The 27,925-nt window shown below is 36.1% G+C and overlaps 1 protein-coding gene across 50 annotated transcripts in view; it reads left to right on the forward strand.

Moving 5' to 3' along the window:
• The window catches only part of Ppfia2 (PTPRF interacting protein alpha 2), a 474,298-nt gene that overhangs the window by 307,910 nt on the left and 138,463 nt on the right, over nt 1-27,925 (forward strand). For 45 of the 50 annotated variants that reach the window (XM_063263774.1, XM_063263778.1, XM_063263775.1 and 42 more), the window contains 2 exons: nt 5,371-5,535; nt 10,983-11,057. In XM_063263774.1, coding sequence (XP_063119844.1) covers nt 5,371-5,535; nt 10,983-11,057 — 240 coding nt within the window. The remainder of the gene's footprint in view (nt 1-5,370; nt 5,536-10,982; nt 11,058-27,925) is intronic. The other 5 variants (XM_063263790.1, XM_063263783.1, XM_063263794.1 and 2 more) reach the window with 1 other exon arrangement.

The following is a 27,925-nucleotide window of genomic DNA, read 5'->3' on the forward strand; positions in this document are numbered from 1 at the left end:
CACTTTTCTCTCACTTGTTCTTCCTTGTGCCCATGCTTTTAGCTTTACTAGGAGCACCTTTTACAAGACCTTCCCTTCCTTTGTCATCTGAAGCCTTACATCTTCTTCTCTGTCTCACCTCGTTCAAGATAGCATTGTCATCTTCTGTCATGTCTTGGTCCTTGCCCTTGACCTCTGCAGCAAGGACAAGAGCTGCTGACTTCATCTGTTAACTCAAAGCATCTGCCTCTTCCTCCTCCTCCTCCTCCTCCTCCTCCTCTTCCTCTTCTTCTTCTTTTTCTTGCTTGATCAATATGTTTATTGTCTTTATGAAAAAAAAACTTCATTGAAAATTGCTTTGTCTTTCAGCACTCCATTCCTGAGCTCTGAGGAACTTGCATTCTTTTTTTGATCGACCCTGTCTTTCTTCTGGGCAAAAGACATTTTGGGATGATTGAGATGATTCCATCTCTTCTTCTTCTCTTTCCTCTTGGGATCCTTCTCATAGACTGAATTCTCTCAGATAGCAGCATGAGCTTTCTTATACATCTCCTCTGTCACATCTGGAGATGGGTTGTTCTTGATGTACTGAGTCAATTCCCTGGTTATGACTCTGAAAGCAAAGAGTTCAATGCAGAGGAGCATTGGAAGCACATCATGGGTCAGAATGTGGCAGCCTACATACACTACCTAATGGAGGAAGATGACACGTATAAGAAACAGTTTGAGAGTGCCTCCTGTTCTATCATCCTTTTATGATCATAATCATCCTCATTAATGTTTTACTTGTTATTATTGGCGTTCTTTGATCCTTAGAGTGCCATGTCTAAATTTACTGTTTTAATGAGTGTAGTCCCCTAATATGGAGCTTAAGATTCTAGTTCTACTCTGACTGAAATAACTGTCATTTTGGAAATTACAGTAGCCACTGTTTTTTGTCTGAGCTGAGTTTTTTGCTGTAGCTGTGATAGGTTTATGTCTTTATGCTAAGGGTGACCCTGTTATTATGTCTTCCTGTGACAAGTTCCTTCCTTTTTTAAAATATACTTCCACTTCCCTCAGAATACCAGACATCTTAGGTCCTCTTGCTTTTGACTAGCTTTGATTTTTACCATGCTAATGGTTTTAGAAGGCAGTATGTAAACCCATCAAACAGTGCCGATAAGTCCTACATAGCTTGGAAACTATGCGTAATGATCTTGGGTACTAAAAAGGTTGTGCTTCATGGGTAGAGAAGACAGCTAGATATAGCAAATGTGTTTGTAATCAAATCAAACATTTTATCCCACTGTTTTTATGGTCTCCATTGGCTTTTTTTCTTACAAATTTCCAGGATTCTGAGGTTACAAACTAGAAACATCACATGTAGAACAAAACAAACAAGCAAACAAACAACAACAACAAAACAAAGTTGGAAGGCTTATCTTCTTACAGTTTGGGGCCAGGAAAGGTTTTCTAGAGTGGGGCATGCTAAGCAGAGACTTTATTAGTAAGACCTCCATGTTCAGTGAAATTCTTATAGATTCAGCAAAATGAATGGGATTGACCTCCTCAGAGAGGCAGGTTATCACCAGGGTATGTGGCTAACACATTTGAAACTACGAAAATGCCTCTTTGCTACTTGCCACCACCTTTTTGGAGTATTACTGAAGCATTTCCACAGAAGATACCTGTTCTGTATGAGAATTTGTAATGTGCTGTAATTTAGTAAACTCTCTTAAACCAAACTATTGTCTTTCTTTGAAATAATGTATGAGTTTTGAGTGATGCTAGCTGTAGCGTCTTTGGACACTTCAACAATGACTGAAGTCAAAAGTCTTGCTTTCACATTCCCACCACTTGAAGAAATCATAGGCTATTGATTGACTACATAACTATCTTTCTTCCATATACCAAGGAGGGCATTTTACTTTCTTAGGACATTAATGCTTACTTTATTGAAATCTATCCACAACACATATCTCAAACACCCAGATCTCTTAAAGATATATAAATCACTGCTTTAATAGGCTGTTTTCTCAATCCATTCAACAAATTTGAATTTATGGGCTGCATATAATCTTCTGTGCACTGGCAATTCAGAAGTTAGCAAAGTAGAGAACATATTCCTTTCCTTACTGACACAATATTAATATTCAAGAGGCAATTAATAAATTCAATAAACCTGAATAAAAATGTTAGATAAAGAGAAATGTCAAGTGGGGAAAGAAAGCAGCATCATAAGGTGTTGGAAAGGCCTATGGATAAGTGATGCTTGACTAAAAGTAAGTACTGATCGTGGGCTGATGAGGCCACACAAATAACTGAAAGGGACATTTAGTTTTACAAAAAAGTAAAGAACCTAGTAAAAAGATAAACAACCTTGATGCACTGGATCAGATATATACCTACTATTTTACAAAGCTGCAAAGATTCACACACAAATGCCACAACTAAGTCAATGCAGGTAATGTGTAAGGAAAAGAGATGAGCTCAGAGTGACTTAGATTTCACTTAGGACATGTAGGGACTCTGACTTTTGCTCTGGCCAAATGAGAAGACATTAAGGACTTAAGCTAAAGTACAAATGGCCTAGATTATATTTTAAATGTAACAATTTGGAACAATAAACTGATGGAAGAAAGGATTCAAATGTGAGTTCCAGTTAATAAGCTTGTCTAAGTAATAGTGCTTAGGGTTTTACTGCTGTGAACAGACACTATGACCAAAGCAACTCTTAAAAGGACAACATTTTACTGGGTCTGGTTTACAGTTTCTGAGGGGTTCAGTCTGTTATCATCAAGGAGGGAGCATGGTACCATCCAGGCAGACAAAGCTGATATTGGACTGAGTCAAGAGAGGATAATGAATCACGCATGCCATCAGTGGATGTAATGGTACTTGAAGGAATTCTGAAGGCTGACCGAACACAGAAGAATAACTGTGAAAAAGGAGAATTGAAGATTGAGGGAATGCTGAGTGTGGAATTGAAATAACAAATCTCCTTTGACTTAAAAGTTAATTTATTTTTTGAGGTTGAGCATATAAATAGGGAAGCTAGAAATGCCATCTGTGGCTTGGGACATAGAACAACAATTATGGAAGTTACACTTTATTGATAATGGCACAATCTGTAATTAAACGATTGGGTGTGTGTTAGTGAAATTAGATAGAATAGAAATCCAGATTGTTAGAATAAACTTTATAAACTTTATAAACTTACAGAAGTTTAAAATATTAGACAAATCATCTAAATGAATAATAAAATTTGAAGGGGGAATGATGTCCCCATCCCTCCTCTTGGGGCCCTCTCTGACTACTGGAGGTGGCCTTTTCAGGTTCTATATCCTCAATATGGACATTTCAGCTTAGATTACTCACATTGATTCCTGGGAGTCTCCACCATCCCAGGTCTCTTGTACTTTCTAAAGATTACTCCCGTCACCAACTCCTCCTGCAGCTGCATATTTCCTTTCATTCTCTTGGCTCTCTGGGCTTCTATTCTGTCTCTTCTCCCATACCCCATACCTGATTCTGTTCCCCTTTTCTCCTTCCCCTCCCTATTTCCACCCATGTCCCTCCCTCTCTCTGCCTCCCATGATTATTTTCTTCTCCTTGAGCTCCCAGAGACTAGGCTACCAGCCAAACAGCATCCAAGGGGAATACCCCAGGGGCTGCCTTCTCAGAGGCAAAGGAAAGGGGGATTGGAGAAGAACTCTGGGAGGGAGGACTGGGAGGGTAGACATTTGGGATATAAATAAATAAAATAATCAGTTGATAATAAACAAATTTAAAAATCAATATACATCATCAAGAATTGTGGCTGGAGCAATCATTGGAAGAAATCAGAATGATCAGGGAACTAACTTACTAAATACAGAATTGATAGGCCTCAGAATTGATAATTACAAATAAATTCAATCAGCAGAACCTAACTACTTAGTTGTTAATGTGTTCTTAGTCGCAGAAAACAGAATTTAGTACAGTTAGTTTAAATAGACACTTTTTGCAGGCAGTAAGAAGGCTTAGCTTTTTTGGTAGAACTGCTAAGAAAAATAATGTGGATACTCTTGAGTTTTTCAGAACCACAGGCCAGAAACCCACTGCAAAAGCCAATGAGGAAACTGACTGGTTCTCAGCTTCACTTCAGAACCAGGACTTCTTTGCATACTCATGGACCAAAATGGATGCTTGCACACACACCCTTTCAGAAAGCCTTCTATCTTGACAGGATATATAATTAGGGAAAAAACTGTGTGGTTAAAAAAAAAGCAGGGCAGAAAACTGTATTATTTTTGTGTGGTTCTATGTTCGGAAAATGGAATTCGCAGTTTGAAGAATTTTCCTCAAGAAAACAGGGCGACAATGATGAGATTTAGGAGGATGCTAAAAACAGCTGTCTGTGGTAGGAGACTAATCTTTAATCATGTTTCATCAAGTTAACCTGGTATAACCTTCTAGTACTATGCTGGCTTCATGCCATGTACAAACTGCAAATATTAATTAAATCTACATACCTCCACTTATATTTGGGGAAAAGTGAACAGTAAAGCTTGTTTTTCCATGGATATCCTCTCATTGAAACATGCACATGCATATAACCACACTGATTAGCCTAAGTCTTTAGAATTAAGGCAATGCACCCACAGCGTGGGCTTAACTTTGACACTGATGGGTCACACATTTATCCAATGTGTATTTCCTCCTGTTTGTGCTGGTAGCTATCCAAATACACAAACCTTCAAAAGGCTGGTACCTAAATACATAAAAGGCTCTCGCTGTTAAGCTGTTTACATCAAGCAAATAAAACATACTATTAAAAAATGTAAACATCATGACATAGTTTGACAATAACTCTCAAACGTTTAATAAAATATAAATAAATTTATTATGCACTGTGTTTATTTAAGGAAGAAATGCTGTCTAATCACTATCTTCCTGGTCCACCACACATTTTTCAAGTCTTTGATTTTCACTGATTGGAGTTCAAATGATCTTTTCACAAGGGTCACTTAAAATCATCAGAAAATACATGGTTTATATTACGATCCATAACATTTTCAAAATTGCAGTTATGAATTAGCAATGAAAATAATTTATGGTTGGGGTCAGCACAATATGAGGAACTGTCTTACAGGGTCACAGATGTAGGAAGGTTGAGAACCACTGGGCTCAAAGTATACATAGGGCATTTTTATTATTGTGTGATTTGTTACATGACTGAAGGCGGTTGGCTCTAATGTGTTTTACAAACATTGAACTAACTGTGTTGGGTTCTTTTCTCTTCCCTGTCATATTCCCTAAGGTTATCATGGGAGCTGTGAAAATGTGGCATAGTTTAAGCTAGATTTCACATAAGTACGCTGGTCAGCCTTATTCATGGGATAATTGCCTTCTCTGTTGATCCAACAGCTGTTGCTGGAACACTTGGAGTGCCTTGTGTCCCGACATGAAAGGTCACTAAGAATGACAGTGGTCAAGCGGCAAGCACAGTCTCCCTCTGGAGTGTCCAGTGAAGTGGAGGTTCTCAAGGCACTGAAATCTTTGTTTGAGCACCACAAAGCCTTGGATGAAAAGGTACAGTACAGACACAAGATTTCAGGTCAAACCATGCTTCCATCGTTTCCACACAAATGATCAAGTAACATAGGTCAAAGGAACACTTTTAAGTTATGAAAACAAAATAAAACAAAAAAGACTTAAAATTCAGTGACTGTGGATTAACAGTGTTCACGTCCATGCTTTTTTTGTGTGTGTATACGACTAAATGTATAACTTGTCAGAATTAGACCCTATTACATTCTTAGACCCCCTAGTCCAGAGGCATGATCTAGTATTTGTAAATTTAAAATCTAACATCATATAATTGTATGCAGTCTCTTCCTCTGTCTTTAACGTCTCTCCATCTCTCTCTCTTCATGCATGTCCATAGATGCTGTAGATCCCAAAACAGCAGTGCAGTAACTGAAAAATCACATGTATTTTGAAGTGTAAATTGGACATTCTTTAATATTTAGACATCTATATTTGAAGCCGTCTGTGTGGCCTCGTTGCTGCTACCATCTTAGTTTCAAATACACATGTTGACAGCCTTTTACAACATAAGGCATCAGGGGGAAAACTCATTATTCAGTCCTTGCAAAAGTAGCTGTAAGCTTCTCTTAGCTGATATTCAAATAAGTTTTGCTAGCAAATACAAGGCAATATGGAGGTAATATCCCTTAGGGATTAGTTAAGGTTTATGACACAATTTCAATTTTCAAAGAAGTTCAAAGAAGTGTGTTTTAAAAATTAAAAAGGGTTAGGATTTAGTATAGCAAGAACTGGGGCACTTCACTGTAAAATATATGACGAGCTCTGAGCATTAACATCCAAACTAGGGATTATTGTCAGTTTATGTCTAGTACGTAGAATTTTGTTCCATTTAATATTTATATACTTACATATTATTATCATCAGTCTCTCAGATAGTTCTTAGGAGAGGGATATGTGAAATGTCTGTAAAAGGATAACATTAATTCTGCCTTCTAGATTACTAAGAAGAAATTGTATCCTATTTTTCATCTTGGTTATGAGAACTGAAAAGGGATGAAACTTTTGACAAAAACAAAACTGCATGTCATATAAATAGCCAGTGTTACATATAATATCAAATAATTATACATATTATTTGTAATTCAGTTCCTATTTATTGAGTTTCTATTTCCCTTTGTGACAATGCAGAACATAAAACTGTACAAGAATGTATAGGACATTTGCTTTGTGTCAGAATCCTTGACAGATTTTCCACACAAAGACATTCTCTTCATGGCTAAAGGGCTCAGAGTTCTAAACATTCCCACATCAGCGAGAGGCAGTAGCAAACACAAATGAATGAACAATGCCCCCAAGTTACAACACAAGTACCATCTGGTTTTCTTTGAACAGAATTAGGAATGAATCATATTTTACCGAAATACTAAAAAAAATGAGGAAAAGCAGTTATTGAAGCCAGAGACAGATACTCTAATATTCAGGGCAGACACCTGAAGTGACCTGGATCAGGAAGAGGACCATGGTATTTCCAGAGGAAAAACTATATCCAATGTTTTAAATAAACAAATTAGTGAGTGTGTAATTTTTTTCATGTTCCCTGTAAGAACTCTGACACTGCTTAAGACAGTGATTATTGACCAGACTAGAAATTAACAAACAGTTTTAAATCAATAACCTACATTTGTGAGTACTTTTAAAAGAATATAAAATAATTATCACAGAGAACCTCTATCTGCGTAACATAGATAAATGAAATATTCTTTAATCTAGCTGTATGAACACATACAGTATTTATGAACATGACACAAGTATCATAGGTCTTGCCAAGATCCCAAGCTACTGAACTGATGCTCATGAACTTATTTTAATAAAGCAGTGATGTTTCCCTCTGGAGTAGACAGATCTGTGTGAGTGGGTTAGCTTGGCTATCTACTCCTTCTTTGAGAGAAAGATAACTGAGTCTACCTTTAGCTGCTGAGAGGGTCATCAATGATGGCAAAAGTTTGAACCACTGCTTATATAAGGAACATATTAGTTAATGTTAATCACTAGTCCTACCGGCATCAGAAAATACCCTAATTTATTAAAAGTTTCAAACTAAGGAGTTGAGGTCCCTTGAGGCCCAGAGGTCAGATAATATTTAATTTGTTTATTCAGTTATTAATTTGATTCTAAGTGTCTTCATTAACAGTTTATTTGGGAATAAAACAGAGCTTCTTAAGAAAGTGGGGAGGCAAAAATACTCAGGTATATAACTAACTAATTAGCATTTTAACCTAAGTGCTATGGCAATAAAAATAGAGGGAAAAGATAAGAAAACGTAATTATTGTGCTTCAGGCAAGTAAACTTCAGGTTTCAATACAGAAAATAAATAAAACATAAAAGATAGAGCATGAGTATCAACCAATATAATGGCTAGCAGTTTTAAAGATTGACGTTCACTTTTATAAGCACTGACACAGGTAGGCTTTTCAAGGATAACTAAAGCCAACAGTCATTTTTGGCATCCATTGATTCTACAGTAACTGAAGGCATACATAAATATGCACATGTACATACACATCCTCCAATTATATTTTCATAGTCAAATACCACAGAGTCAAACTGACTTTAATGTTCTAGTGTAAGAAGATTTTTCTCTCAACTTTTTTCTATTTTAGAATCAGTAATCACTACAATAAAAGCCTGGAATTCCTTAATTTCAATTAGAAATATTCACACTTTCCATCAGTCTCTTCACTGGGTGATACATTTGTCATTATTAAGGATTTTTTCTTTCAATCTTCTGTGATAGTATTGTCATCTCCATCATATATAATATATAATATATATTGTTTTTAAAGTTTCACTAGGCAATTTTCATGCCATTTAAAAGAACAGAAGTAACAGGAAAAACTTAGGAATAAAAATTTTTGATGAATTTAAATTCTGATTGTCAGTCACCATGTACCTGCATGCAGTGCTAGTAAGGGAAACTTCAAGATGGCAGTGGTTCAGTCCTGTGAAAAGAGACGGATTGGTGGTAGGAATGGCTGCCAACTGCAAACATTTACTTCTTCTTGGGACAAAAATTAAACAATTGCTATTTTCCACAACATAGCAAATCTACCTAAACGTATAGGAGCCCATAATCCAAGGAAATACAGGATGGTTAGTAACAATTACAAATTCTGCTGGTATGATGACAGCAGACCAAAGAGTTGAAACATTTGTGTTACATAATGACTTTTTTCCTGTGATACCATAAAAGCCAATCAGGTAAAGTAAAATGACCAAATTCTTATCTCCACAAAGGTTTTGTTCTCCTTCAATAGTTTTGTAAATAAAGTTAACATTTTATTCATAGAAATGTCGTCTAAGAGAGAGAAACAAAGTTAATAATTAATCATTATTGATTCATTCTTTGAGAGTGGCAGTGAAAAATTTTGCATTCTTAATATTAATTAAAACTATAATTAAAATCGTGATTATTGTCATGTAAAGATGGTTTTATATTCATTTATTTGTGGTTAAAATGTTATTTGTCAAAACATGAATTTATGGAAAGATAGTTTATTATTCATATTTTTGGTAGACTTTATTACTTTTGGGTCTTGATGTGCTTTACTTGTGGAAAAAGAAATCAGTGGCTAAGACTTTCTAAGATTTTCAATCTAAGAGAAATAGTTAAAAAGATACTTTAATCTACAGTACTGCCTGCATTGAGGCAATCTTTATTCAGCACTAGTTTAAAAACATTCTAATGTATCAATACTTCAATTAAAATGTGGTACCTTAACCCTCTGTTGGATTCTAAGTGTGACCTAATCAGGGTTGAACACAGAGAATTCACTGATTTTTCTTAGACGACTCCAGGTTATTCTCATAAACCAGGATATCCAGACTCTTTTGTAAAGTACCATATCTTACAGTCTCCCAAGTCAAATAAGCGAAGACTTCCACCTGAGCACTGCTGAATGTGAATCAGAATTAACTTTGTGCTGTACTTAAGGATAACTTGATATTAATCTAAAGCACTGGAGCAATCAATATAATAGAGCTAAAGAGAGATTCTATGCAGAGGTTTTTAATAATAAATGTTATTTTATTTTATACTTATGGTATACCAAAAGTAGAATGTAATACTAGACTTGGACTATGTGTCAGCACTTAAGTACATCTGTCCCCTATCTGTCCACACTAACATAACATTCAAACGAATGATTGATACCTTTAAAATTTGTATTTGGTCTTAAAGTTAGAGAATTACTTGCTGACTTTCTTACATGATAAATAAATAAGGTGATTATTCTAACTTTAAAATTTAATAAAATTCAAATGTCTTAAATATTTAGCCCATATTTCTTATTATATAAGAAAAGTTCTGAATGGAAAACACAGTTACATTAACAAATTTAGTTTATAGAAACATAATTAAGCATTAAAATTCATATTTATTGAAACAATTCATAGCATTTTATTGAAAATATGATCAAATGATCAAAAACTTCTGATGAATTGTGTCTAAAATCTATTGACATTTTAGGCAAATTAAAGTACAATAGTCATTAAGCAAATTACTTGACTTTTACCCAAGGTGGTTTGCCTTTGGTAAATGAGGGATAAAGTGAATGCATCGGTATAAAGATATAATGATTTGTGCCTTTTAATTTTTCAGTTTGATTTGGTTTGAGTTTTGCTTCTTTTGAAACAGGGTCTCACTGAGTAAACCAAGCAAGCCTATAACCTTCTGCACATCTCACTGTGGCCATCACTTTCCTCCTGACTCTTGCAAGTGTTGGAGGTCTACTGGCCTGTGCCACCATGCATCCTCTCAACCTTGGATGTTGTCAGAAAGCATGTATCAGAGAAACAGTTCTGTGAAATTCAATTACACGGGAAATAATTTTAAGACATCACTGCTTTCAAACTATTTAGTCTACACAATGAAATGCCCTTTCCCCTGGCGTCTGGATACAAAGTGGGAATTCTAAAAGCATCACTCACACTTTGCAGTCACTCAGGAAAAAATTCAAGTCAGTTTTCCGTTTCCAAGAACTCTTCCCTTTGAAGCAGGTCACCTTTGAAGTAAGGCACTAAAGGTCACAATAAAGTTCACTTATTCTTAAGACTTATTCTGCCTATTTTCTTTTTTTAATCACTGATAATTTGCAGTATTCTGGTTATTATTAATGCAATATTCTGCTTTACGCTATGCCTCTACCTACTGTGATTCACATAGTGTAGCAAGTCCAGTGTATTTGTAATCCTGACAGATTTCTATCCCTTCACATGCAAAAGGACTTGCTACCAGAACATCCATTGAAATGATGCGTTTGAGAGGACATTGTCTTCATGTTGTTCTTGCCAGGTTTAAATCATCCTGGAATTTTAGGGTTACAAATGCTTAAAGAGTTTGCCCTTTGGTTTCTGATGTTAATGATGGCTTCAGTGCAATTTCCTCTCTTTGAGATGTACTTTACTGCACATATTTTGATTTTTCTTCTAGGTAAGGGAGCGACTGAGGGTTTCTTTAGAAAGAGTCTCTGCACTGGAAGAGGAACTAGCTGCAGCTAATCAGGAGGTAACACACCACCCTCTCCCCATGGGAGGCCCACTCTGACTAACTGACATGCTGGCCCTTGTGTTACACGTTGCTTTCATTAAATCTGTCACTAAATCAATTATGTTCTGTCTGTGCTGGTGAATGACGCCCATTTAAATGAGTTGCCAGAGACCTGTTTTCTGATGTCTGGCCTTTCAGATCTGTCACCAGGAGAGCAAATAAAAGGCACCAACGGCTAGTGAGGTAGATAGTCAGAAACACTGTCTCTGAAAGGAATTTGTGTCAAGTACCTCTTATGCGTTGAAACGCTAGAAATGAAGAAAAAACACATCTATCCGTTTTCCCTCAGACTCTTCCCATTTTCAGCCTCTCAGAGCAATGTGCCCACATCTACTGAATTAACATCTTTGTAAAAATCAGTGAAACCATTTAAAGGTATGGCTTTAAGATTCAGAGAGTTAGGGGTTGGGGATTTAGCTCAGTGGTAGAGTGCTTGCCTAGGAAGCGCAAGGCCCTGGGTTCGGTCCCCAGCTCCGAAAAAAAGAACCAAAAACAAAAAGATCATAAGATTCAGAGAGTTAGACACCAGGCACATACATGTTCAGGTATACTGCATGTTGACACAGCCTCTGTGAGTTCATCAGTACATCGTTCTCGCTGTGTTAGAAAACTTGTTTCTCTGATATGCTCCCAGAAGCTATTTCTCATAGAGAGCTACTTGCAAATGAAAGAAATAACTTTCTCTCATTGAGTATACAAACAAGTTTTAAGGAAAAAAAGTGCATACCCAGCAGTAGATGCCTACACAAAATGAACACAGTGGTATTTTGGGAAGGCTTTTTTGTCTCCTAAGGCTTTGTCTGAGATTTTGGTTTTTTCCTCCTTACCCTACAGGCCTTCTGCTTGTGTCTCATAGCTTATGGTTTTATGCCTTTATACAATGTTAGTCTTTGTGTTTATTAAGTCTTTCTGTATCCCTTGTGTCTTACCTTGTCTCTTTGGTTTCTGAACATTTGTTGGTTTGTACCATTCAAGTTTAAGTATTCTTATTCATTTTTTTCTTTTTCTTGTTTAGATTCCTGTCTTGTTTTCTTTACTTTTTTTTCTTAATGAGAGAGAGCAAGAATGAAAGTTTGACTGGGTTGGGAGGTGGAGAGCGTCTGAGAGGACTTGGAGGAGGAGGGACAACCATAACAAATATATTGCAGGAAAAATCCACTTTCAGTTACAAAGAGGAAAAAGGAGATGTAAAGATTTTTTTGTCAAGTTTTCAGATTGTATTTTTATTTTATCAGTAAACTTGAATAATTAGAATATACATGCACAATTAAAAGATATGAGAGTTCATTGGAAAATAGATTAGCACCATCTACATGAATTTTATGGTTATTTACACGTGTACTCCCTGCCCAGAAGTATACTAACAAAATAATGTGTCCAAATATATTAAACAAAACCTTCTATTTGATGATGTTTTTATTGTATTACAGAATATTTCCATATGCTTTAAAAGATAGAGTAAATTCTGTTACAACCTGCTTTGTATTGGTTCCCTCAGATGTAATAATTAAAACCTTGAAAATAATGGACTTTCGATAGAACAGTGGTTTTGAACCTGTGGTCATGATCCTTTTGGGGGATGTTGAATTTCCATTTCATAGAGGTCAAATATCAGCTATCCTTCATATCAGATATTTATATTACTGTTCACAGTGCCAGCAAAATCACATTTATATAGATATAACAAAGATAATGTTCTGGTTAGCAGGTGAGTGAGTCACCATAACAGAAGCAACTATATTAAAAGATTGTACCAACAAGATGGCTGAGAAATGGGCCAGAGAAATGGCAGAGTGGCTAAAGACTTTGGTGTGTAAGAATGAGGCAAATCATCTTAGTTTCTTCTCTGTTGCTGTGACAAAATGTGCACACCAAAGTCAGCATGAAGGACAACAAGATTATTTTAGTTCACAGTTCTAGGATTAATATCCATCCCTGTGGCAGAGTCAAGGCATCAGCAATGTAAGAAGTTAACCACATCACAGACATAATCATGAGCAGACAGCAACCAGTAAATGTATCCAAGCTACTTGTCAGGTTGCTTTCTCCCCATCCACACAGTTCAGATCCCTGTCAAAGGGATCATTTCCTGACCACACAAAGCATCCCTGGGAGGCAGCGTTCTGTAGCATACTGTTATAAAGTCACTTTGGTTGTTGAGTTTCTGATGGTCATAGTAACTCTTCAAGCAACATGGGATTTATTCATTCCCTGAGATTAGAAGTGACAAGGTAGAGAGTAGAGATCCAGACTAGGGGACATATCTTGACCCATTCATACATAAAGGTATTTATAAATAAATTCAGTCTGATAGTTTGTCTTATATCATCTTATGCAATTCAGTCAACAGTGTTTTCTCTCTTTGTCTCTTGCTGGCTACTGCTCATTTCCTCCCATCTTGGCTTCTTGTTCTCACACATGAGTTTCATATTCATCTCTGTAAAATATTTTAAAGATCATTTGCCTTGCTGTAGGCTTCATATTTTGTTCTCTTCCAAATGTGTCTAACTGGGGTGAAGGTGAATCAGAAATACAACTTCTAACTGACAAAACAGTTCAAGCCCTGTAACGATTTCTGGGAGCACCATTTTTAATTTTCCAAGGACATCATCTACTCTGGTATCTTCATTTATTTTATATACTATTTCTTTGGGATCCACACGGCCTACTAACATAATAAAATAAGTAGCTTTGTTAAAAACTAATATGAAACCTTTATAAGTTCCAATCTGCTAAATGCTCCAAAATACTTTGTTTTCGTGTAAAAAATGAGGTTTTATTTAATGATCTCAGTATTATGTAACTACAAGTTATAATAACATACCATTTAAAAAATAAAATATTTTATATGTAGCAAAAGTTGGTTGGTGTCAGTCTTTTTGAATACATATCAAATGGACTTAGTGATTTGAGTATTTGAGTTGTTTTATGACTTTTTATTATTCCAATAAATAAAAAAATCTTATATTCATATGCCCTTTCATGATGACAATAATATTAGATCATTATAGTGAACCCTTACTAAGAGAAGCTAGTATTTTCTGGCATTTCCACTGCTGGGTCCTTGCTGAATACATTCATACCAGCACAATAATTTTAAGTTATTTATTGTAATGAGTTTAAGGTGGGTCCCAAAACATTATTTCTCTTGACATATCACTCTTCTTCCCTTCTATAAAACATCAGTATTTTTAAAATGTCTTTATTCTGCACTCAGAGGATTGCATTCTACATAGGTGACTATGTCTGTGATGTTTCCCATATCTATTTGTTCTCATTAATCCTGTCTATATGGAAATACATTTAGATCAGATCTTTATTGACTCTCACACGGTGAATCACACAAAAATAGATTTTTCCCTCACATAATATATCCTGATTATATTTTCCCTCCCTCTACTTCTCCTAGTCACTTACCACCTTCTCTCCCATCCAGATCTACTCCAATTATCTCTCATTAGAAAAATATAGGTTTCTAGGGAATATTGCTAAAATAAATTAAAATATAATAGCATTAAGCAAACACTAACAAAGCAAATTTGAACAGAACGAACAGATGGAAGAAAGCCTAAGAAAAGGCATAAGCATCAGAAAACTATTTTTCACGTGCTCGGCAATATCATGAAAAACAATAAATTGGAAGACATATATTCAAAAGGCATTGTGCAGACCTCTGCGGGTGCATATGCTGCCTCAGTTTCTGTGAACTCATAGGAGTGTTGGTCATCTTGATTTAGAGGCTTGTTTCCTTGGTGACGCCATCTCCTCTGGAGCTTAGACTCATTCTGACTCCTCCTTTGCAGGGTTTCATGAACCCTGTGGGGAAGGATTTGATAGAGTCATCCCACTTAGGGCCCAATGTTCCAACATGTCCCACCCTATGCTTAATGTTTGTCTCTGGACCTCTGTATTTGTTCTCATCTGCTGCAGAATGAAGCGTCTGGGATGATGGATGAGCAAAGCACTGTTTTAAGAGTATGGCAGAATGTGACTAGGATTCATCTTGCTGCTACTTCTTTTTCAACAGTAGTGTTGCTTTTACCCTAAATTTCTGGGCAATCTGGTTAAGAGTCCTTGGTCACTCAGACAGTGTCAGCTGTGGGTTCCATCTCATATTGAGTCAAATCACATAATGGATGATTAATCCCACAAGGTTTGTACCACCATTGCCCAAACATATCTTGCATACAGTACACCATCACAGATACAGGGTTTGGGACTTGCTTGCTGTTTACATTTCTCTTTTGATAGTGTGAAGAATACCTTATTCTACCAAAGTTGCTTGAACATAGGGATGAAGGCTGCATTTTTACACTATCGGTACTAATTCTTGTTCAAATACTTGTGAACCTGTTTTCTCTGGCAATGGTACCTTGATGTCAGTTTGTGGACACTATCTTAATATGTTGGAAATAGCCTGTGTTGTTAGGGTGTTCTTATGGGTCCCGTTGACCAACTCAATTAGATATAACCTAGTCTTGGTACTGGAAACTTTATTTAGTGACAAAAGATGGCTGGCTAGTTGGGGTTCTCCTCCATTATGTGGCAATTTCATTTCAATCATCTTTATACATGTGTATATTTAGGAAGTTTCTTTTGTATTCATATTATATATTACCCTTCAAATGACCTTTGAGAAATACCTTCACATATTCTCCTTCTCTTTTCTGCTTCCTCTTTCCACTTGATTCTCCCATTTTAGCCACCACATTTCATCAGTAACTATTATAACTCCCTTTTCCTACCTGTCTGTACCTTTTAGTTCATTTGTTGAAGATGCTGCCTTTTTTTGTATGTTTTTGGCTTCTTTATTAAAAATCAGGTGTCCACTGGTATGTGGATTTTGTTCGTTAAGAAAATCAATAAGATTAATAAACTTATCCTAATTAACAAAAAGGCAGAGAGAGAATATCCAAGTTAGAAAAATTAGAAAGGAAAGGTGGACCATAACAACAGACACCAACAAAATCTTGATAATCATAAGGGCACACTGTAAAAACCTTCATTCTACCAAATTGTAAAATCTAAGAATGGATTATTTGCTTGATGCATTATCACCCACCAAATATCACCCACCAAATACACACACACACACACACACACACACACACACACACACACACACACGCACACACATATATATCACCTACTGAAATAGAACAGTAGAACAGTCATTAAATTTTTTTCTATCAAAAATAGTTCTAGGCCAATCTGTTTTAGTAAAGAATTTTACCAGACTTTCAAAGAAGAATTAATACCAATACTACTCAAATTATTCTACATAATAGATACAGAAGGACAATTACCCAGTTCATTTTATGAGGAACAGTTACTCTTATACACAAATCACATAAAAACTCAACAAAGAAATATGCTTACAAACCAATTTTCCTTATGAACCTATGCCAAAAATCTTATTACAATACTTGCAAACCAAATCCAAGACCATAACAGAAGGATCATCTACAATATTAAGTAGAATTCATCTCAGGGATACAGGATGGTTCAAAATGTAATACTCTGCATAAACAAACTAAATGAAGAATTAAAATCCTGTAACTTTCTCATTACATTCAGAACAAAGCCTTAAACAAACTCCAATATACATTCATAATAAAAGTCCTAGAGATGTTAGAGATTCAAGGGACATTTCTCTACGTAAGGCAGATTACAGGATGTCTATCACCAACATCAAAACAAACAGAGAGATCCTCAAAGCAATTTCACTAAAATCAGGGACATGACAAGGTTGTCCACTCTATCCATACCTAAATATTTGATATGAAATCTTAGAGCAATAAGATAATTGAAGGAGATTAAAGTGACAGAAATTCAAAAGGATGAAGTCAAAGTATCTTTATTTGCAGATGATATTATAGTATATGTAGGTCACCATAAAAATTTCACCTACAGCTGATAAATTCTTTCAAGCCACATGGCTGAGTACAAATTAATTCTGTAATGTCAGAAACCTTCATATGTCTCTTCTTATGAGAGACAACACCAAGGAATCAATTAATTTCACAATTGGTTAAAAAGTATGAAGTGCCCAATGGTAATTCTTAAACAAAATCAAGTATAAAGAAAGGATTGAAGAAGCTGAAGGGGTTTGCAACCCCATAAAAACAATACCAACCAACCAGAGCTCCCAGGGACTAAACCACCATCCAAAGAGTACACATGGACAGACCCATGGCTCCAGCTGCATATGTAGCAGAGGATGGCTTTGTTGGGCACCAAGGGGAGGAGAAGCCCTGGGTGCTGCCAAGTTTGTCAGGTTGGTAAGTGGGGAGCCTTAGAGAAGAAGTGGAAGGGGGAGGAGACAGGGGGCTTATGAATGGGAAACTGGGAAAGGGAATAACACTTGAAATGTAAGTAAAAAATATCCAATAAAAGATCTGTATAATAACAACTTTAAAACTCGGAAGAAAGAAATTTTAAAAGATTACAATAGATGGAAAGATCTCGATGCCTTTTGATTGTTATGATTAATATAAGAATATTGGCCAGCCTGCCGAAAGAACTCTACAAAGCAATCTCCATTGAAACCCAACATATTAAAATCCCCTAGCATTTTCCTTGTGTGTGTGTGTGTGTGTGTGTGTGTGTGTGTGTATTATATAAGTATATATATGAATGTAGTGCACGTTCCTGTGTGTATGCGTCTGTGTGTGCCTTTGTGAACACTTGCAAAGGTTACCAGAGGACATAATCCTATCACTTTCAACCTTAATGTCTTCAGACAGAATCTCTCACTGAACCAGGAGGTAGGCTGGCAGCCAATAAGTCCCGCACATTCTTGGATCTGTAACCATGCCACAAAACACAAGGTTACAGATGCATAGATGACCACACCTAAATTTTTATACCATTGCTGGGTTGTGAATGCAAGTATTCATGTTTGCACAGCAAGGACTCTTACCCATTTAGCCATCCCCCCCAACCTACACTTTTTCTTTTATTTAAAGACATCATCTACCAAGTGTTTAAATCCAGAAATACCAGAACCATTTATGTATTGTTTCTATAAATGTATCTAATATTCTGTATATGATATTTCTTAGTATTTATTAATGTTCATTTATCTTTCAAACCTCTTATATAAAGAACCCAAGCTTTGATTTTTGTAATTCTGGAAGTTAGTAAGCACCTATTCAAGTGTGAACCATCCATCACCCTACCTCTTTGTTTTGAAGATCCAAGTCCAGTCTCTTGAATCTGTTTCCTCCCTCCAGACTGCGTTCAGACCATCCTCATTTGGAGTATCTGAAACTGTCTATTAAATGTCTTAACCACCCCAACACATCTTAAAAGGACAATTTTCAGTGTTTTACGGAAACAAACAAACAAATCAAGATAGCTATAGCAATCCTGAATAATAAAAGAGCATTGAGAGTTTCACCATCCCCAATTTCAAAGTGTACTATGAGGGTAGAGTAAAAAGAACAGCATGGTATTGACACAGAAAACCACTCATTGATCAGTGGAATCAAATTGAAAACCCACACTAAGGTCATTTGTTACCTGTTCTCATGCAAAACTAAACCTGAACCCAGATTATTTCTTGCAATTTTTATGCGTGCGCTCTCTCTCTCTCTCTCTCTCTCTCTCTCTCTCTCTCTCTCTCTCTCTCTCTGTGTGTGTGTGTGTGTGTGTGTGTGTGTGTGTGTGTGTGAGATATGTTCAATCTTAATATGCGGCATACAGTACTAATACACACTAACTGGGCAATGATATAATTGTACAGAATTGAAATATATTCTTAAATACTCTTGACCTACAAATATAGTTTAACTGCCTGTTCGTCCATCCCCTTGTCCAAATCACTGGAAGATTAGAAGATTCTTTATGATTATTGGTATTGGCATGCATTGGTATTGAAAGCATCCCATAGTGTTCTGACTCTCTATCTTACTTATGTAAATGTCTCCCCTGGAATTGTCTCCACAACAAAGACATTGAAATCATTAAAAATAGCTTCCTGGTGAACCCCCTTATGATTCCTTGCCAACAACTAGACCTTAATCTTTAGTTTAAATTTCTAAATCACATTGCTTTATTCAACTATTCTATCAGCACTGAAACTAGCATTAGCTAAGCCTTGATCATTGCTTGCCAAACAAGGAAGATACACTTTGTCCATTATTTATTTCATTCACTACAATAACATGAACCATGTGATTAATATATATTCATTTTATCTTGTTTATATTCACTTTGCAGACAATATCTGAGCATGTGCAGAAAGACTAAGAATAAAACTCAAAATCCTCTATCGTACTATTTAATATGTGCTTGTGATTATGTAATGTAATCTGTATACACTGTTATATTATGAAAACCATTTCAAGCTAAGCAAGCAGTATGATTAGGGTAACATAAAACACCAGCTCAGAACAACAAATGATGCTATGTTAGAAAAAGAATGTAAGAAGAGCAAGAAGATGATGATGACAAGGTTGATAGAACTCAAGTTGACAGAGATCTTAAAGGAACACTAAAAGCACATTATATATGTTTCTATTTCATTAACTGCAAAACTTTTAAAGATATACATTTTTATACTTTTTTTGTTGTTGTTGTTGTCGTTAAATGGAAGATCAGGTACAGTAAGCCTAGAGAGTTCATATAATATGATATTGTTATCTACATATTGTATTGCATTTATTACTGTAATTACCATACTTCCTTTTCAGTTTTGGACAATTGTATGTTTATCAAGAATTGCTTTAAATTCTCTATTTAAATAAAACATCATTAGTTCTTTGTTATAATTTGATATAGGAGGAAGGAGCCTCACAGTATAAGTGTAATGATGACAGAATTTAATGCAGAAAAGTCACATTTTGAGAGGAAATGTTCTGGAGATGTATGCCAGGAATACCCAGCTGGATCTGGAAGCAGGGTGAGGAAGAAATGGGGTTCAAGCTACAGAGAAAGCACTACTTCAGTTGGAGGTTTCTACAGGCAGCACTTTATCCTGTAGATAATAATACGCCATACTGTGTTTTCATGGAGGGAAGAAAGCAGCCTGTGTTCAATTCTGCAAGCCAACTGAAAAGTTTAAAACACTGTGATGAACTTGGTAATGTGTCACAGTTTTGATTAAATAGAATTGCTATAATTTCTCAACTTATAGCAGTAAAGAATCACTGTAATTTTACAGGCCAATGACAGAATACAACACATTGAATTGAAAATCTGCATTTTTTGAACCTTCATTTCTGGAAAACACAATTAGAAAAGACAAACATTATAAAATACACATGCACACAATTGAAATTCGCTGAATTTAAACTCTCTCTGAATAGTTCTGTGTAGAGAGACTGCATTGTTAACACAGTCCTTAAATAGTGACTCTAGATTACATAGACATAATAGGTACAAAAACATCTTTGTTTCTTTCATAGAAAATTTGTTGTAGCTTAAAATCAGAAAAATGCACAAGATGTATAATACAACACAAGTCCAAAGGAAAATGCATTGAGTCCTGGAAGTGTGTTTTCCATTACCAGAAACCCATATACTCGTTTAATTATTTAATAGAATTATGTAAAATGGATTATTCAGAAGTACCTGCAAAACTTCCATTGACAGGTTAATTTGCAGTGAATACGGAAGCAAGCATGTTTACTTTAAACAGCTTTTCCACACGACTGCATTAAACATAAAAATACCCAGCTCATTCAGCTGCAAGCTGAACTGTTTTTAACACGCATTTTACCCCTGACAGGCTCATTCGAGTCACTTAATGTGCCAAATTTCAAATAACTTTTTCTTGAGAAAATAAAGAACTCGTTGCCTCCCTTCTACAGTCTTATTTGACTTGTATTTTTTTTCCTAAAGAGAAGACAAAGAACCTGCATCTACAATTCGTCTCCATAAACATTCAGAAGACTCCTGGGTCAAAAGGGTGAGAGGAATCAGAGGAATTGTATTCATACTTAGCTGGGGACATGTTAGGACTTTTGATTAGAGCCATGGCTTCACAAACTTCATTTGATTTAATCAATCTGTGAGCTAGATTAAAACCCAGTACTTTATTGAATGTTTAGAAATAAATATATTTTTGAAAAAGTGGAAAATGTGAATAGTCACAGCATACGTCATAAAACACTTTGGAAATGCAAATGAGAAACTGAAAAGAGGCAGAGAAATATAAATATCAAGAAGTCGAGCCAACACAGGAGAGCGGAGAGAGGAGGTAAGAAAGTAAGGAAGAAAGGGGCATTGGATTATATTTAGTCTATATGCCAAACGTCTATATGTTCAGTAGCCAGAACTCCCGACTGAGTGGTTATTGTGAAATGTTTACCAACAGATAATCACTGTATAAGCTTGCAAAGACAGCTTCCAGTAATGATAATGAAAACAAACAGCAAAGGAAATACCTTACAAATTAATTCGGTTTCTGGTGGAGTTTATAAAATATTTGTTTCATTTTATTTTTTAATTTCTTTTTTATTATTTTTATTGGATACTTTATTTATTTACAATTCAAATGTTATCCCCTTTCCCTGTTTCCCTTCTGCAAACCCCCTATCCCATCCCCCATCTCCCTGCTTCTATGAGTGTGCTCCCCTACCCAATCACCCACCCCTTCCCACCTCCCAGACTTGGCATTCCCCTACACTGGGGCATCAGTCCTTCACAGAACCAAGGGCCTCTCCTCCCATTGATGTCAGATAAGGCCATCCTCTCCTACATATGCATCTGGACCCATGGGTATTCCCCTATGTACTCTTTGGTTGGTAGTTTAGTTCCTGGGAGCTCTGTGGGTTCTAGTTGATTGATATTCCTATGGGGTTGTAAACCCCTTCAGCTCCTTTAGTCCTTTCCCTATTTCCTCCATTGGAGTCCCCATGCTCAATCTGATGGTTGGCTGTGGGCATCCACATCTGTATTCCTCAAATTTTGGCAGAGACTCTCAGGAGACAACTGTACCAGGCTCCTCTCAGCAAGCACTTCTTGGCATCAGCAATAGGGACTGGGTTTTGTGTCTGAATAGGGGATGGATCCCCAGGTGGGGCAGTCTCTGGATGGCCTTTCCTTCAGTCTCTGCTCCATTCTTTGTCCCTGTATTTCCTTCAGACAGGGGAAATTCTGGGTTAAAATTTTGGAGATGAGTGGGTGGCCCCATTCCTCAAATGGGGACCTGTGCCTAATCTCTGGATATTGTCTCTGCAGGTTCTCCCTCCCTTGTGTTGGGTATTTCAGCTAATGTTTCATTTTAGAAAGGATTTTGGTTATAAGAGGGATCAGAGTAAAAGTTGAAGTCTTGAGAGATATGCTTGTCAGAGTAGAACAAAAATGCTTATTACCAGTTGGAAAGAGAGGAAAAATATCAAATGAGAGGGAAATGCTAATCGAAAAGGCAGTGGAATAGAATCATGGTTTTGTGATAGACACAAAAAAGGCTCTTTTCATTGGTGGTTATGTAGATTTTATTTGAAGAATAGGAAATATATAGGGATTTTTATAAGAGACATTCTGCCTGAAATCAACCTTATCTCCTAACAGGTGGGAACAGCATAAGGAGACTATGAATAAAATAATAAACCAATGACTCAGTTATGTTAAGTGAGGACATTTCAGGGGGTGACAGTTCATGGAGTTCTTATAAAGTTTCCATATCAAACTAAATAAAAGACGATTTCCCACAGTGCTCAAATCAAAACAGCATGGAATTTCCCCATCACATTTATGTCTATGAAGTTGTTTAATGATTAATAGGAGAAAGACACAAATAGAAATATAATGCATCTCCTATGATGTTTATCTTATGAAGTAAAGGCAGAAAAAATATTTCCCTAACATTTCATAAATTTAAAATATTATAAAAATAAAACAGCTTCTGACATCCACAAGTAACTGCTATCAATCCCAGCACTCCAAGAGGGAGAGGCAGAGAGAAAGAGAGATACAGAGAGAGAGGGAGAGGCAGAGAGGGAGAGAGAGAGAGTGAGAAATGATTGAGTTCATTTTTCCCTATGAATTATTTTTTTCTATCCTTGTAAGGGAAGGTTCCAAGCCTAGAAAACCCACTGCAAAGCTTTGTGACTTTGCTTCTCAGTAAAAACCACTTTCCCTAGCCAATCTTTTTGCAAACCTCACTTTCTATATTTTAATTGTAATTATTTCTTATGTCTGTGAGACAAAAGTAGATCGAATTATTGATGCCTAGCACTGGTAACAGAAGTAGCTATTCTCATTATGGCTTTCAAATTGTCTCCATGTTTATAGAAACATTATCCAGTTGATTAGAATATTCATCACTAGTAATCATATTGTCCATTTACTTGCAAACTCTCAATTAAGATTATATCAGAAAGTAAAATGTTATTGGAGCAGTGATTAGGATCAGTGTTTGTTTAATGACTATGGCATTTGCATGTGGCAATAGCACCCTTTAGCACTGAAATTAAACTGCTTGACATATATGTAAAACTCAGAGGCTATAGTATTTGCTTCTTTGCAAGCATACCAGAAGTGTATATTTCCTATTGGGATTGCTTCTTTTGTTAAAAAAATGTATAGTTATCAGCTGATAATTCCATAGAAGACTTGAATGGAGATTGAACATATCCTTTTTCTCTTATTGTCCAACAAACCAGTAGTTCAAGATCATTCTTTTTGATCACATTACTTTATAAAGATAAATTGTAGAGGAATATCAATCAAGTAACATGGCTGTTCTGTCAAGAGATCACATCCAAAAATCTTCTAGGTCTGTGTGATCTGACTCTGACTAGAATGATACACCTTTAATTCCTCTGGCTGGAATACAGACTTGCCCTTAGTACCAAGAATGAAGGTCAAGCTAGTTTGTAGTAGAAAGCAGCTATGTTTGGGACTACTTGAGGGGGAAAGTGACAAATCAGAGAAAGATTTGATAGAATGCATAAGAGATAGGATACACCTAACTCTCACAAGAACCGGCAGAAAGTATGCTGGTCTAATCAAGTGTTGGTCATAGATCCTTTCTGAAATTCCATGATCTGATCTGTCACAGGAAGTTGGCTGTATTTCTAGTACCAGGGATGATTTCCTTCATTGAGTGGAAGACATAGAAGTTGCTGGATAGATGGTTGTTGAGAGGAGATAAAAGAGAAAAAGACCAGGGAAAGTGATAGAACTATTTAAAATTTGAAAATATTAAAAATGAAGCAAGGTGATGGTAGCACTCACCTCTAATCCCAGCAGTCAATAGGCAGAGGTAGGTGATCTCTGAGTTGAAGAGCTCTTGGTCTATAGAGTGGGTTCTGTGACAGCAAGGATTAATTTTGCACAAATCAACAAATCAATACTATAAATATAGGTTAACTGATTTCTCTCTAACCCTGCAGCTCATGAACCAATGTTTGACACAGAAGATACTCAGTGTGTTCGCTACTGTAGCTATTTCAAACCAATTAATAGAAAGACTTCTAACTAGACCAGCATAATTCCTTACCAAATTCCAAATCTTATCCTTATACCAAAGATAAACATAGTTAACACTCCTACCACAGAAGCTTCCCTTTGAAGCAATCAGAAACAATCACAGAGAACCTCAACTGGACACAAGGCAGAGACCAAATGTTGAGAAGCTCAGCACCAAAGGAGACCTCTACATTGCAGCTCCAGCATCTATGACTTAGGGAACATCTCAAAAAAGAAGGAAAGAATGCTAAGAGCCTTAATACCAAGAAGTCCACGGTGATGTCTCTCCTAGAAATGCTTGCACAAAGGAGATGGGAACAATGGCAGTATTAACTGACATGTTGGAAAATGTTTATAATATTTTAGCCACTTCCCTTTTCACCTGACTGGTATTCTCTAGAAGTATGTGTTGTAAAACTTGTAATCATTTAAGAGCAAGTGCATAGTAAACGAGAAATGTGCTTGTGAAAGACTACTTACTGGAAGTCACTAATTAAATCAGGTTTAATATGGCGAAGAAAAAATAACAGACAGTAAAAGAGGGGCTACTTCAGAGCGGGGCAGAGTGAGTCAGTGTGGAGGGTAGTTCAGTGAGAGCAGTTTGGTTAAGTTCAGACAATGCAGTGGAGGTCATCTGAGGTCAGGTGAGTGCAGTTCCAGGCAGCTCATTCGAATGCTGTTAAGTTCCATTGTGCAGGTCTATCCACAGTCCCCATTAGTTTGTGCAGTCAGTGCACATTTTAGTTTGTGTAGTTAAGGGGAAGTTTTTCCAAGCAGTGTAATTCAGTGAGAAACGGGGAGAAACCAGTATGAGTCAGTCATCTTGGAGAGGAGCTTGGAGACAGAATAGCCGAGTTGAAACTGCCACCCAGGGTTCAGAAAGAACTAGAAAGGGTGAGGAGTTTATTCAGCAGCAAGCCTCTGGGACAACAATTACATCTCAGGAATAAAAATTACTTTTACAGCGTGTGCTGTCACTTGAGGGCTTTTTTTTTCCTTTCTTTTGTCTTTTTCTTCTTTATCTTACCCACTCTGACGGGTCTAACATGGAATCTCAGAGTCATTTTTGATTTGCATTTCCATGATGACTAAGGACATGAAAATTCCGTTAAGTGCTTCCCATCCATTAGCTAATCCTCTACTGGGAATTCTGTTAGACTCTGTACTCCATTTTTAAGTTGGATTATTTGGTTTGTTGGTGTCTAACTTTTTGTGTTATTTATACATTTTGGATATCACCCCTCTGTCAGATGTGAGGTTGAAGATCTTTTCCCATTCTGTAGGCTGCCTTTTTGTCCATTCTTTAGGCTGCTGTTTTCTCTTCTTTATCGTGTCCTTTGCCTTACAGACCTTTTCGGTTTCATGAAGTTCCATTTATTAATTGTTGATCTTAGAGCCTGAATCCTTGGTGTTACTTTCAGGAAGTTGTCTCCTGTACCAATGTGTTCAAGGTTATGCCACACTTTCTCTTATAGTGGATTTAGTGTGTCAGTCTCTGTTGAGATGTTTGACCCACTTGGACTTGAGTTCAGTACATGTTGATCTACATGCAGGTATCCAGTTAGACCAATTGATCAAGATGCTCTCTCCCTCCGTTGTATTTGGCTTTTGGCTTCATGGTCAAAAATCAAGTGTTCATAGGTATGTGGGTTTATTTCTGAGTCTTCAACTTAATTCCACTGATTAATTAACCTGTCTGTTTCTCCATCAATACCATGCAAGTTTTTACTACTTCTGCTCCATAGTACAGCTTGCAATCAGGGATGGTGATAATTCCAGAAGTTCTTTTATTGCACAGGATTGTTTTTATCTACCCTGGGTGTTTTCCTTTTCTAATTAAAGTAAGAATTGCTCTTTCAGAATCTGTAAAGATTTGTGTTGGATTATTGGTGGGAATTATATCTGTAGATTGCTTTTGCCTAGATGGTTATTTTTACAATGTAACTATATGGATCCATGAGTATGGGAGATCTTTCCGTTCTCTGATGTCTTCTTCAAACTTTTCTTCAGAGACTTGAATATCTTCTCATACAGGCCTTTCATTTGCTTGAGTAAATTAAGTACTTTTCACACCAAACATTTTTCCTTATTGTAGAAATAAACAAAAATGCATTTATTGTTTTATGTTTAGCTAATATTTAATTACTGATCAAACTAATTTTTGAAAGTACCAGGTAGCCAAAATTATCACAATTTAATCAGCACTGCAATACTCTTTATAGAAGATTAATTTCTGTTGTTCTGGCAAAATATACTGACAAACATTGACTTAAGGGAAAATGGGTTGATTTTAGCTCACTGTTTGGTGTGTAATCCACCTGAATTTGAAATAGCTACTATGTGGAACCTTCCCAGCTGAATTGACTCAATTAATGAAATCTTTCAATTAATGAAATCTTTCCTGATATGCCCATAGTCCAACCTGATAGACAACCTCTCATTGAGTTTCACTTCCTACTTGAGTCTACCTTGCATCAAATTGACAATTATAAATAATCATCACACTCTTTGATTTGTGGTAGAACTATGTCCCAATAAATTCATCACAAATTAAAAAAAATATAATCCAAAAATGCATATCTCTTTTATAAAGAATATTGTGAAAGAATATCACAGTATGTTGCCATCCTAAAAAATATTTAATATATGATTTTACTTAATATATAGCTCTTTAGAATTACAATGCCAAGCCTTTATCATAGCTTTTATCAGAACTTAAACAAACTGCAAAGCCCAAAAGCATAGTATGTCACAAGACCCCCAGCTCCAATAACACCCTAAAATATGGGAAACTCCCAGATTCCTCGCAGATTCTCTCAAGATGTGATCTATCACATTAAAGGATATACATTAAAGCCAGACAAGATTAAAAACTGTCAGAAAGCAGAAGTCACGGAATTCTCAACATGGAGCATCCATTGTGTTACCTACTAAAGCAATGCTCTCCCAAATCCATATAAGAGAGAGTATTACCAACCAGGAAAGGTTATGGAAGCATTTTTTATTGTGTTTCATTATATAACGAAAATGATTTACTAACTAGCCACGTGGTTGTTCTCTTTGGTGAGACACAAAGAACCCTAATCTTACTGAATGCCTTTCTCACATAATTTGTCTCCAATCTAATCCGATTGGTTAAAATGCTTTGTGTTCAAACTCCTTAAAGAGATACACTTATATTGACTTTTGATGATTATCACTTAATAAAGACAAAGGCAGAACTTCACATTAAACAGGACAAAATTCTTCCCACAGAATTCTATATACCTAAGTGCAAATTGCCTAACTTCTGACATCTTAATCAAAGTTTTGATGAACAATTAATGTAACTAAGCTGTACTTTTATTATTAATGTATTGCTAAAATGAACATACCATTTCCCTTCAGAAAACATTGTTATTGAG

Source organism: Rattus norvegicus, chromosome 7 (genome assembly GCF_036323735.1).
Source record: "Rattus norvegicus strain BN/NHsdMcwi chromosome 7, GRCr8, whole genome shotgun sequence".
In the NCBI taxonomy this organism is placed as follows: domain Eukaryota; kingdom Metazoa; phylum Chordata; class Mammalia; order Rodentia; family Muridae; genus Rattus; species Rattus norvegicus.